Source organism: Hemibagrus wyckioides, linkage group LG09, assembly GCF_019097595.1.
Source record: "Hemibagrus wyckioides isolate EC202008001 linkage group LG09, SWU_Hwy_1.0, whole genome shotgun sequence".
Lineage (NCBI taxonomy): Eukaryota > Metazoa > Chordata > Actinopteri > Siluriformes > Bagridae > Hemibagrus > Hemibagrus wyckioides.
Genome location: NC_080718.1, coordinates 29,348,379 through 29,360,953, shown reverse-complemented (window position 1 = coordinate 29,360,953; position 12,575 = coordinate 29,348,379). Strand labels below are relative to the sequence as shown.

Sequence of the window (12,575 nt, the reverse complement as noted above, 5' to 3'; positions counted from 1 at the left end):
AACAGCAACAACTACTACTACTACTACTACAATAACAACAACAACCACAACAACAACAACTACTACTACTACAATAACAATAACAGCAACAACTACTACTACTACTACTATTCTACTACAATAACAACAACTACTACTACTACTACTACTACTACAATAACAACAACTACTACTACTACAATAACAACAACAACCACAACAACAACAACTACTACTACTACTACTACAATAACAACAACAGCAACAACTACTACTACTACTACAATAACAACAACCACAACAACTACTACTACTACAATAACAACAACCACAACAACAACTACTACTACTATAACAACAACAACAACAACAACAACTACTACTACTACTACAATAACAACCACAACAACAACAACAACAACTACTACTACAATAACAACAACAACCACAACAAGTACTACTACTACTACTACAATAACAACAACAACCACAACAACAACAACAACAACTACTACTACTACAATAACAACAACCACAACAACAACAACTACTACTACTGCAATAACAACAACAACCACAACAACAACTACTACTACTACAATAACGACAATAAAAAAACAATAATAACAACAACAACTACCACTACAACAACAACAACTACTACTATCAGTGTGTGTGTATGATGTGTGTAAGGAGTCTCCAGTGTCAGTGTGTGTGTGTATCAGTGTGTGTGTGTGTGTGTATCAGTGTGTGTGTGTATCAGTGTGTGTGTATGTATCAGTGTGTGTGTATGATGTGTGAAAAGAGTCTCCAGTGTCAGTGTGTGTTTGTGTGTGTATCAGTGTGTGTATCAGTGTGTGTGTGTTTCAGTGTGTGTGTGTGTGTATCAGTGTGTGTGTGTATCAGTGTGTGTGTGTGTGTGTGTGTATCAGTGTGTGTGTGTGTGTGTGTGTGTGTAAGGAGTCTCCAGTGTCAGTAGTTTACACTTCTGTGTGTTTCTCAGTAACATGAGCAGTTCATTGAATTCTCTGAATTGGAAATAAAAAAAATCCAGTATGGATACTGGTGAAGTGTCCAGACAATCAGAAGTAAACTCTGGTCATCAGGTCCACTGTGATTCAAGATTCAAGATTCAAGAAGCTTTATTGTCATTTCCTCCACATATATCTGACGCAGTACATAGTGAAATGAAACAACGTTTCTCCAGGACCTGGTGCTACAGAAACATACAACAACAAGTTCAACAAAAACAACAAACAACACCACAGAGTGGTGTTATAATAAACATAAATATAACTATAGCAGCGGATGACAGGTAGAGGTAGTGCAGTAAGTAATGAACAGTATAAGTTATGTGTGTGTGTGTGTGCGTCCACACAGTCAAGAGAGAGTGTGTGTATCTGTGTGTGAGAGAGACAGAGAGTTGATATACAGTTCAGTCCTGAGTGAGAGTGTGTGTGTGTGTGTGTGAGAGAGTGTAGAACAGTTCAGTCCTGAGTGAGAGTGTGTGTGTGTGTGTGTGAGAGAGTGTAGAACAGTTCAGTCCTGAGTGAGAGTGTGTGTGTGTGTGTGTGAGAGAGTGTAGAACAGTTCAGTCCCGGGTGTTGAGGAGCCTGATGGCTTGAGGAAAGACACTGTTACACAGTCTGGTTGTGAGGCCCGAATGCTCCGGTACCTCTTTCCAGATGGCAGGAGGGTGAAGAGTGTGTGTGAGGGGTGTGTGGGGTGTGTAAGAGTGTGTGTGAGGGGTGTGTGGGGTGTGTAAGAGTGTGTGTGAGGGGTGTGTGGGGTGTGTAAGAGTGTGTTTGAGGGGTGTGTGTGTGTCTGTCACAATGCTGTTGGCTTTGCGGATGCAGTGTGCGGTGTAAATGTCTGTGATAGAGGGGAGAGAGACTCCGTTGATCTTCTCAGCTGTCCTCACTATCCCCTGAAGGGTCTTGTGATCCGAGACGGTGCAGTTCCCAAACCAGGCAGTGATGCAGCTGCTCAGGACGCTCTCGATGGTCCGTCTGTAGAACAAAGTCGGGATGGGGGAAGGGAGATGGGCTTTCCTCAGCCTCCTCAGGAAGTAGAGGCGCTGCTGGGCTTTCTTGGTGATGGAGCTGGTGTTGAGTGACCAGGTGAAGTTCTCCGCCAGATGGACACCAAGGAATTTGGTGCTCTTGATGATCTTCACAGAGGATCCGTCGATGGACAGTGGAGAATGGTCACTCTGTGCTCTCCTGAAGTCAACAACCATCTCTTTAGTCTTGTCGATGTTCAGGGAGAGGTTGTTGGCTCTGCACCAGGCTGTTAGATGTTGCACCTCCTCTCTGTATGCTGACTCGTCGTTCTTGCTGATGAGACCCACCACGGTCGTGTCATCGGCGAACTTGACGATGTGGTTGGAGCTGTGCATTGCTGCACAGTCGTGAGTCAGCAGAGTGAACAGCAGTGGACTGAGCACACAGCCCTGAGGAGCTCCAGTGCTCAGTGTGGTGGTGCTGGAGATACTGCTCCCGATCCGGACTGACTGAGGTCTCCCAGTCAGGAAATCCAGGATCCAGTTGCAGAGAGAGGGGTTCAGGCCCAGGAGACTCAGCTTCTCAATGTCATACAGAAGACTAGTGATGATGAAACTGTGCAGAAATGTGTGTAATTGAACACTCCTAATATTTAATAAACATTTTATTAACGGAATTCTCATCATGTGTAATGGTAATAGTAGTAATAATGCTTACAAAGGGATTTGATCGGTTTTTTGGGACTTAACATTAACTTTGTAATATGAGTAACTCTAAAAGAAGAGAAATAAAGTTTAAAAACTAAAGATTTATCTTGTTTTTCCTGAGATCGAGATAAACCGGACTTTTCTGTCACACTGCACTTCTCTGTTAGTCACTGAACCCGTCGACATGACGGCCAGGCTTCTTCCTGCGCGCCGATTGGTCAGCTCTCTGCGCTCGGATTGGGCAACGTGCGGTCAGGCGGCGAGGCCGCCGGCCATGCGGACCAATCAGCTGTCGAGTTTTTGCGGCACGAGGCGTTTAAAGGGGCTGCTTGTATATGTACACAACATTTCCTCGTCAGTTTTAATGGTACACAAAGTTCACTTTTCTCCATCTCTAGGCGTTTTTGTTGGATTTGTTCGATTAAAGAAGGAGTTCTGTGCAGGTCAGAGCCAGAAGATGAAGCTGAAATGTCAGAAGAATCCAGGTAAGCAGGAAATGAGACACAATATCAACATCAATATTCAGCGCGTCTCACGTGCTATTCATACTGAAGAGTGTTATAGATGCTTTATAACATCATCAGCAGATCATTACAGGAACAGAGTTAAATGAAATTATACATAATACATAAACATATATATTTACATTCTTCTTCACTATGTACACATATTATATCTTATATCTTTATTATGTCATGATAGATTATAAAAATCATTTTTGTCTCTCTATTATTAATCTCACTGATACACAGCGACTGGAGGAGAAAATCTATCATCTCTGATAAATCTATCAAATCTATGTCTGTCTGTCTATATATTTGTCTCTCACCGTCTGTCTGTCTGTCTGTCTCTCTCTCTCTCTGTATATTTGTCTCTCACTGTCTGTCTGTCTGTATATCTGTTCCTGTCTTTGTCTCTGTCTCTCTCTCTCGCACCCTCCATCTTTTTGTATATTTGTCTCTCGCCATTGGTCTGTCTGTCTGTCTGTCTCTCGCTCTCTTTGTATATTTGCCTGTCTGTCTGTCTGTTGTCTGTCTGAATATTTGTCTGTCTATCTCTCTCTGCATATTTGTCTCTCACTGTCTGTTTGTCTCTCCCTCTCTCTATGCATATTTGTGTATAACCGCCTGTTGGTCTGTCTGTCTGTCTTTTTGTATATCTGTCTGTCTGTCTCTCTTTCTCTTTGCATATTTGTCTCTCTTTCTCTCTCCCTGTCTCTCTCCTTCTCTCCCCCCTGTCTCTCTCTCTCTGTCTCTCTCCCCGTCTCTCTCCCCCGTCTCTCCCCAAGTCTCTCCCCTGTTTCTCTCTCCCCGTCTCTTTCTGTCTCTGTCTCTCTCTCTGTTTTAACTTTCTCTGTTAGAAACACTAGTCTGTTGATACCAGATGTTGTGAAAGTTCCAGATGTTGTGATGAAACTGTTAGAGCTTCATGGTGTGTCACCTGAAATCTGATTCTGAGAATGTTTAATGGAGTACAGTACAGGACTGATACATGACACTAGCATGGGTATCGCTGTAGACATTAGCAGCGTTCACACACACAGTGATATCTCTGTAAGTCTCCAGTCTTTGTACTGTCAAGTTGTCAGGAGGCGTGTCTACCACTGGTTGCCATGGTAATAACGTTAATCTGGTTTCTTGCGGCTAAAAGTAAATGGTTTTCTGCCTGCCTGTCTGTCTCTGTCTGTCTCTCTCTGTATATTTGTTTCTCAACATATGTCTGTCTGTCTCTCTCTCTCTTTGTATATTTGTTTTTCTCTGTCTGTCTGTCTGTCTGTCTGTTTATATACCTGTCTGTCTGTCTGTCTGTCTGTCTCTCTCTCTCTTTCATAATTTCTTTTCACTGTCTGTCTGTTTGTTTATCTGTCTGTCTTTCTGTCTCCCTCTCTCTCTCACAGACAGTTCAATGGTCAGTAATCACACACAGACAGTTCAGTGGTCAGTATTTACACACAGACAGTTCAGTGGTCAGTATTTACACACAGACAGTTCAGTGGTCAGTATTCTGTGTGTGATGGTCTACTGTCCCGAGCGTGTATTAGTGAAGAACCTACTCGTGAAGAATGTAGTGAAATCTGATCTGAGGTTACTTCAGGGCGTCTGATTGAGGCTCTGCATGAACTTTGCCCCCAATCGTCCGAGTCTTCACACAGCCCAGTGTGTAATGTTGTGTAACGCCGCTTGCATAATTAAGTGACCTTTATATATTTCCATTTCACTTTGTAATCTGACTGTTGGACGGTCCAGACACGACAGAGCGCTCTGACCTTCATACACCACTTTACCTCCTTATTTTCTGTTCTTCTTCCTTCCTTCAGCTCCCTTCATTCTGTTCTTCTCAGCTACGGACGTGTGTTTGAGTCGGGCAGTAAACAGAAAGACGGTCAGTGAGATGTCCAGATGCTTCTACCTTTCAGTAAACAGCACAGTGTACGAATTACAAATTAGAAACATTGTGAGTGTTTGAGGATTGAACGGTCTGACCCGAGCCTCTGCCTGCTGACCCACCATTACGGTCAGGTCTCTGTAGCTCGGTGAGATTTCATTGGACGCTCCTCAGGTTGCTCCGCCTCCTCAATGTGGCTTCGGTTGTGACCTAAATGTAATTAGTGGAATGTTTAGAATTGCTGTAGTGGTTTTGTTCAAGCAGGCTGGTGTAGGGGGCAGTAGTGACATGACCACTCTGTATGGACACCACGGTTGCCCCCCGCCCCCCTTCCTGGGTGCCCCTATGGGTAGATTAAATATAACATGCACTCTAGAGGGCTTTTAAAGATTCTTTGATGGTCACTCTGAGGGAAGGTTTCTCTCTCAGAATTCTTTTGGAAAGGTAAGAACCCTTAAGGAACCCTGGAAGAACTTTCTTTCCAGAGTGCTGTCTGAACTACCTGATGTTCTAAAGAGCACCCCAACAGAGCAGGATCAGAAGATTCCAGGATTCAACCTGACAACCTTCTGATCAGAGCGATAACCTTCTCTCCTCCTCTTCCTTCTCTTCCTCTTTCTTCTCCAGCTTTTCCCTGGTTCGGTCTGGATATTGGTGGCTCTCTGGTGAAGCTGGTGTACTTCGAGCCTCAAGACATGACGGAGGAGGAGGAAGAGGAGCTGGGGAGCTTGAGGACAATCTGCTCGTACCTCCGGTCCAATACGCTGTACAGGAAGTGTGTCGCGAGGGACGTTCAGCTGGAGCTCCGGGACCTGAGCATGCGCGGACGAGTCGGAACGCTGCACTTCATCCGCTTCCAAACGGCCGACGTCACGCCATTCCTGGCCGCCGTCCAGGAGAAGACCATCGGCCAGCTCCACAGGACTGTCTGCGCCACCGGGGGCGGGGCTTACAAGTTCGAGAATGACTTCAGGACGGTGAGATAAGCAGCTAATTATTGCTAATGGTGATATATTTACGCAGGTGTGTCGGTGTTCCAGCGTCTTCATCTCCGTCTCCATGTCTGCAGATGGCCGGCGTGGAGTTAGCCAAGCTGGACGAGCTGGACTGTCTGATCCGTGGCTTGCTCTATTTGGATGCGGTTGGGTTTAACGGGAAACCGGAGTGTTATTATTTCGAGAACCCGACAGATACGCAGCGCTGTGTGAAGCGGCAGTGTCGGCTGGAGAACCCGTTCCCCATGCTGCTGGTCAACATTGGCTCAGGGGTCAGCGTCCTGGCCGTTTACTCCGAGAACAAATACAAACGCATCACAGGCACCAGGTCAGTTAGATAAACTGACTCAGTTAAATAAATAAACTAATTAACCAATTAATAAATTAATACACCAATCAATTAATTTATTACTAATGATTAATTATTCAATAAATTGTTTAATTAATTAATTGCTAGATAGATGGATAAATAAATAAATAAATAAAGACAAATAGAAGTCGAGCTCTAGATAACGATTATGTTAAAAATTGCTCTGTAATGATTTTTTTTAATTATTAAAAAAAATTTATTAATTAACTGATCTGATGTCCATTTCCTTAGTCAATAAATAAATAAATAAATGAATAAATAAATAAAACTCACAAGTCTGAATTAAAACAGATTTAAAGAAATATCCAAGAAATCACACATCTAGGATAATGAATCAATCAACCAATCAACTGATTGATTGATTGATTGGTAAATTAATTAATTCATTATACTAAATGTGTGATATTTTTGGATATTTCTTTAAATCTGTTGTAATTTAGACTTGTGAGTTATTTATTTATTTATTGACTAAGGAAATGGACATCAGATCAGTTAATTAATTTAAAAAATATTTTTAAAAAATAATAAAATTCATTATTATTCATTATAAATTCATTATTCATTAAAAATTTGTTAAGATCGTTATCTAGAGCTCGACTTCCATTTTTATTTATTTATTTATTTATTTATTTATTTATTTATTTATTTATTTTATTGACTAAGGAAATTAATAAAAAAAATATTAAATGAATAAAATTACAGAGCAAATTTTCACATAATCTATAAATTATTTATTTATTTAGTTTTTGCTAGTGTCTGATTATCTGCTGGTTGATTCCCTCATTAATCCCTGTGTGTAATAAATCAGTAATAACGAGCAGTGTTTATGTTCCAGTCTGGGGGGCGGGACCTTCCTGGGTCTGTGCTGTCTGCTGACCGGCTGTGAGACGTTCGAGGAAGCGCTGGAGATGGCCAGCAGAGGAGACGGCAACAACGTGGACAAACTGGTCAAGGATATTTATGGAGGAGATTATCAACGCTTCAGCCTCCAGGGGTCCACCGTGGCCTCCAGGTGTGTGTGTGTGTGTGTGTGTGTGTGTGTGTGTTTTCTCTCAGTGTTTGTTTTTGTTTTCTCTCAGGAGCTCAGTTCCCCTGATGTTAATGTGTAAACTGTAAATAACCTTTAAACCTTTAAAGCCTTTATTATTTAGAGATAAAGATGTTTTTATCTAATATGAAATGGTGTGTGTGTGTGTGTGTGTAGTTTTGGGCACATGATGTGTAAGGAGAAGAGAGACACTATCTCTAAAGAAGACCTGGCCCGAGCCACACTGGTCACCATCACCAACAACATCGGCTCCATCGCACGCATGTGTGCCCTCAACGAGGTGTGTGTGTGTCTCTGTGTGTGTCTGCATGTGTGTCTGTGTATGTGTGTGTCTGTGTGTGTTTGTGTGTCTGTATCTCTGTGTGTGTTTGTGTGTCTGTGTCTCTGTGTGTCTGTGTGTGTGTCTGTGTGTATGTCTCTGTGTGTGTGTGTGTGTCTGTGTCTCTGTGTGTCTGTGTGTGTGTCTGTCTGTGTGTATGTCTCTGTGTGTGTGTGTATGTGTGTGTCTGTGTCTCTGTGTGTGTGTCTGTATGTGTGTTTGTGTGTCTGTGTCTCTGTGTGTGTCTCTCTGTGTGTCTGTGTGTCTGTCTGTGTGTATGTCTCTGTGTGTGTGTGTGTGTGTATGTGTGTGTCTGTGTCTCTGTGTGTGTGTGTGTGTCTGTGTGTGTCTCTCTGTCTGTGTGTGTATCTCTGTCTGTGTGTGTGTCTCTGTGTGTGCATGTCTGTGTGTGTGTGTGTGTGTGTCTCTCTGTGTGTGTGTCTGTGTGTGCATGTCTGTGTGTGTGTGTGTGTGTCTCTCTGTCTGTGTGTGTGTCTCTGTGTGTGTGTGTGTCTGTGTGTGTGTGTGTGTCTGTGTGTGTGTGTGTGTGTGTGTCTCTGTGTGTGTTTCTAAGTTTCATAAATTATTTATTTATTTATTTATTTATGTATGTATGTATGTATGTATGTATGTATTTATGGTATATGGCCACATTCCAAACATTTACAACATGCATTGCGTGATTTATTTGATGACAGAGACATAAAACCCCCCACATGTTTATAAACAACACAATAACAATATATATTATTTATTTATGTATTTAATTTTAATTGTTATTTATTTATTTTAATACACATTTTTGTGGTTTCCTCACAGTCGTGCCACATGATGTGGTAATCAGATCCACACTAACCCCTGACCTGAAAATGACCATTATTTTATTGTGTGTGAGGAATACTGACCTCATCATTGCATCATTAAGCCTGGAGATCTCTTGGTGACCATGCAGTGACCGGGTCAGTGTCCTTTTCACAAACATTGAGGGGAGAAAAATAAGATCTGTGAGATCTGAAGGAGTTTAGAGTTGAATCTTTTTAACTCTGTCTTCAGTGTTAGAAATGGGAATCCTGACAAACTGTTTACATTCGTTTATGCAAATAAATAAGCATTAATGATGTCACTGATGTTAGCTTGTTAGCCACGTGTGTGATGTTCATTCGGAGCCTGAATGTGACTAGCGTACTTATGGTTAGCTAGCTCGCCGCGGATCTCATGGCTTTACCAGAAAATCTGTTATTTTTTTTAACAGAAAATCGACAGGGTGGTGTTTGTTGGGAATTTCTTGCGGATCAACACACTGTCCATGAAGCTGCTCGCGTACGCCATGGACTTCTGGTCCAGAGGACAGCTGAAGGCTCTTTTCCTAGAACACGAGGTAAAAATCTGTTTAATCTCTAATGTAAAAAATCTCCATGGTGACTTGAGTGGCGTTTATGCTAACGTGGCGAAGCGCATTTGACTTAGCAGGACAGCCATTTTGTAAAATTTTTATGGATAAAATGTCCTGCAGGTCCAATGTATATATTAATTAGTGTATGTGTGTGTGTGTGTGTGTGTGTGTGTGTGTGTGTGTAGGGATATTTCGGAGCAGTCGGAGCGTTCCTGGAGCTCTTGCAGTGGTCTGAAGCCCCCTGAGCAGCGTCCATGGTGTTAATGTGTAAACTGTACATGACCTTTAACCCTTTAACACACACACACACACACACAGCAGCGGAGGATGAGATGTACAGTGTATAGGGTCTGAATATTTCTCCACACTGAAATATTTAAAAGAATGTGTGTTTAGTTTTTTAATCGCTTCTTAAGGACACTACAGTATCACTGGTCACTTTATCACTGATTTCTTAGAGTCAGTTCCAGAATTATGCAAATTTATGTAAATGAGGCTCATTAAATATGCAGAAAAGTTGCACACTGGACAAAACAACAGATGTAGATTTTTGTCACTCGAATGAATATTTATCACTTTAAAGACTTATATTTTAACTTATTTCTTTATAGTTTAATCAGGAAAAAAATTAATGTTTTTTTTTTTTTTTAAATAATAATTTTATGTAATTTATCGTCATCAAAATCTAACATAATATTCATCAATCATCAATCATTTTTAATCAGTCATTTTTTTGGAATTTCTCATTTCCAAACTGAAAATTTTCTGAATTCAGAAGGTTTTTTTAAGGATATTTTAAGGATATAAGGTACGAATGTGGGCGGAGCTTAAAGTCTTCAAAGCTCAAAGGTGTTAAAAAAAGAAGGTTTAAGAGTTGTGGACAAGGACGAAATAAAGCTAAAAAAATTTTTTTATAAAAATATTTTATATATATATATATTTTTAAAGAAAATGTTTATCCATAATTCTGAATATTTGAAATATATTTTAAAGAATCTCATTTAAAAAAAACACAAAACAAAGAATCTGAAGATCGTTGTGTGAATTATTTTTTAATTAATTTTTTTAGTTTTATTTCATTTCTGTGGGGTTTTTTAAGACATGTGCTGTATTTTTTTCATGAAAAGTCAGGAAGTAATTTTTTATCTAATGAATGTAAAAATATTTTTTTTTATTATTATTTTTATTTGTAATGTATGTAAGATTGTAAAATATATCAAGGGATTTTTAAAAAAAAATTATTTCTGGTTTCAGATATTTTTATGTGGAGAAATAAAATTTTACTGTAAAAAAAATAAATATACATAAACATTCACCTTATTGCTGTGTTGTAATATTTTAATTTTTTTTTCTAATAATTTTTTTTATAATATATTTTAATGTTTGTATTATTATAATTTATATAATTTATTATTTTAATTTCAAGGTCACTTATTAAAATAATTTAATTTTTTTGACTCACTGATGGTCAACAGTGGATCTGATTTTTTTAAATAAACGTTTAATAAATAATTAGTAATAGAAATAAATAATAATTATAAATCTATGTATTTAATTTAATTTACAAACTTTTTTTAAAATAAGTCTAAAACCCTCAAAATATATTATAAATCCTAAAAATCCCTGCCCTTATTTACTAAATAATTAAATGGGAAACAGTTCCATTAGAACTCAGTGGGAGAGAGTTTTTGCATATTTATAAAGTTTTTAAAAAAAAATTATAAAAGTGGCGGTTCAACTAGAGAGGTCTTACTATTTAAAAAAAAGAAAAAAGAAAAAAAATCAGAAATGTTTTTGGGTAATTTTGTGCTGATTTAAAAAATAAATAAATTAATTAATTAATTAATTGTTTAAATAAATAAATAAATAAACCTTAAACAATAATAATAATAATAACAATAATAATAATATAAAAACATGGAAAGTAAAGTATTAAAGTAAAAATACATTTTTAAATAAATAAATACTTAAATATTTTAAATATTAAAACAATTGTAAAACATTCTTATGACAGATCACTACAGTTAATTGAAATATATTTCTGGATTTATTTTTAGTTTTCACACATGTATAATTTTAAACATGTAAAAGTTTAAGGATTACATTTAATTAATAAAATTTAACAAAAATATAAAAACATTGCTGCAGAAGTTTGTGTTCTTCGACCGCCGATGAGTTTTTATTCAGATTAAAACATGGAGGTAAAACAGTGAAGTAGTTTCTCCGAGCGTTCCTGATGTTTCTCAGGTTTCTGCATCAGGACAAAAAAAACAAAACAGGAAAACTGCATTATCATGATCTGACTTCCGTCTGATTTTATGATTTTATGATTTTATGACCTTTGAGATGTGTTCAGTGACACAGATGCAACTCTCCAGGTGAGTGTACGGCCGCACTTCACGATTTCTATCAGAATTTAAAGCCTGTTACTTTAGACGTGAATAAACATTTTGTTCACTTTATTAAGAATATGGTGGACGTTAACCACCGTCCTAACGACGTCATTAACGTTAGGTACGTTTTCTCTTTCTCTTTTCACGTGGTAACTTATGAAAGCTTAAATTTCAGTCTCATTTTAAAGAACATTAAAACTCACTTCAACATTTTTCCTATTAAAGAAACAATATTTTACATTTTTTTATATATATTTAGGGCCCGTGCACCGAAGGAGCGAAGCACCGTAGGTGCGGAAGCTCTATTGTTTTCGTTAGAATTTATGTTTTATTTTATTTTATTTATTTATTTTATTTTTTTTCAACCTTTCGGGGCATTTTGGACCCCTTAACATGCTCAAAAACTCTTGAAAATCAGCAGACAGGTTGGAATCTGCGGCCATTAGGACGTCACCGTGGCTCGGCCCTGGGCGTGGCACACACCCATCACAGCGCCCCCTGGAACATCTTGCTGCATAGCTGATACACACTTGCACGTATCCATGTAAAACTTGGTACACACTTAAATCTCATTGAACTGAACAACTTTCACACTGCATGTCATTAAGTCTAATCCACAGGAAGTGAGGTATTTTGGGATGTTTGCAAAACGCACCCAATTGAATTTGAAATACTCCTCCTAGGGGATTTATATGATTTTGACCAAACAGGGTCCAAAGTCAGTGTCAGTCATAGTGCCACCAACTGGCAGCAGGAAGTGTGTCACTTTTAGAAATCTCTAATGTTTTCCCTTCCTTTCACCTGATTTGGCTGAGAATCAGTCAAACTGTGAAGGAATTTGTGATACTGTGAATGATGTTGCTATGGTGAGGACATAATAGAAAAATATTAATGTTCTTATATCTTATCAGTGGAAAGGCCTCATGTTTCAAAATTTTTTAAATAGAAAGAACAACTGGTTGTGAGTGATTCTGCTTAGTTTC

General features: G+C 38.8%; 1 protein-coding gene across 2 annotated transcripts; it reads left to right on the top strand.

The window, feature by feature from the left end:
• Window positions 1-2,858: 2,858 nt before the first annotated feature.
• pank1a (pantothenate kinase 1a) lies at window positions 2,859-10,356 on the top strand. Of its 2 annotated transcripts, none has more exons than XM_058398334.1 (7): window positions 2,859-3,174; window positions 5,702-6,051; window positions 6,144-6,397; window positions 7,275-7,451; window positions 7,644-7,767; window positions 9,059-9,184; window positions 9,385-10,351. In XM_058398334.1, the coding sequence occupies exons 1-7, from the start codon at window positions 2,874-2,876 to the stop codon at window positions 9,442-9,444; spliced, it is 1,392 nt and encodes a 463-aa protein (XP_058254317.1). In that variant the 5' UTR covers window positions 2,859-2,873; the 3' UTR covers window positions 9,445-10,351. The 2 variants fall into 2 exon arrangements, with proteins under 2 accessions (XP_058254317.1, XP_058254318.1); XM_058398335.1 differs by lacking the exon at window positions 2,859-3,174 and adding an exon at window positions 4,037-5,071 and having other exon boundaries at window positions 9,385-10,356.
• The last annotated feature ends 2,219 nt before the right edge of the window (window positions 10,357-12,575 follow it).

What these genes read in the sequence shown, in the direction of transcription:
- pank1a (XM_058398334.1), top strand. Translation starts at nt 2,874, where the DNA reads ATGACGGCCAGGCTTCTTCCTGCGCGCCGATTGGTCAGCTCTCTGCGC. An exon ending in GAAATGTCAGAAGAATCCAG is followed by an intron (nt 3,175 to 5,701) that starts GTAAGCAGGAAA and finishes TTTCTTCTCCAG; the next exon opens with CTTTTCCCTGGTTCGGTCTG. An exon ending in GGGTCCACCGTGGCCTCCAG is followed by an intron (nt 7,452 to 7,643) that starts GTGTGTGTGTGT and finishes GTGTGTGTGTAG; the next exon opens with TTTTGGGCACATGATGTGTA.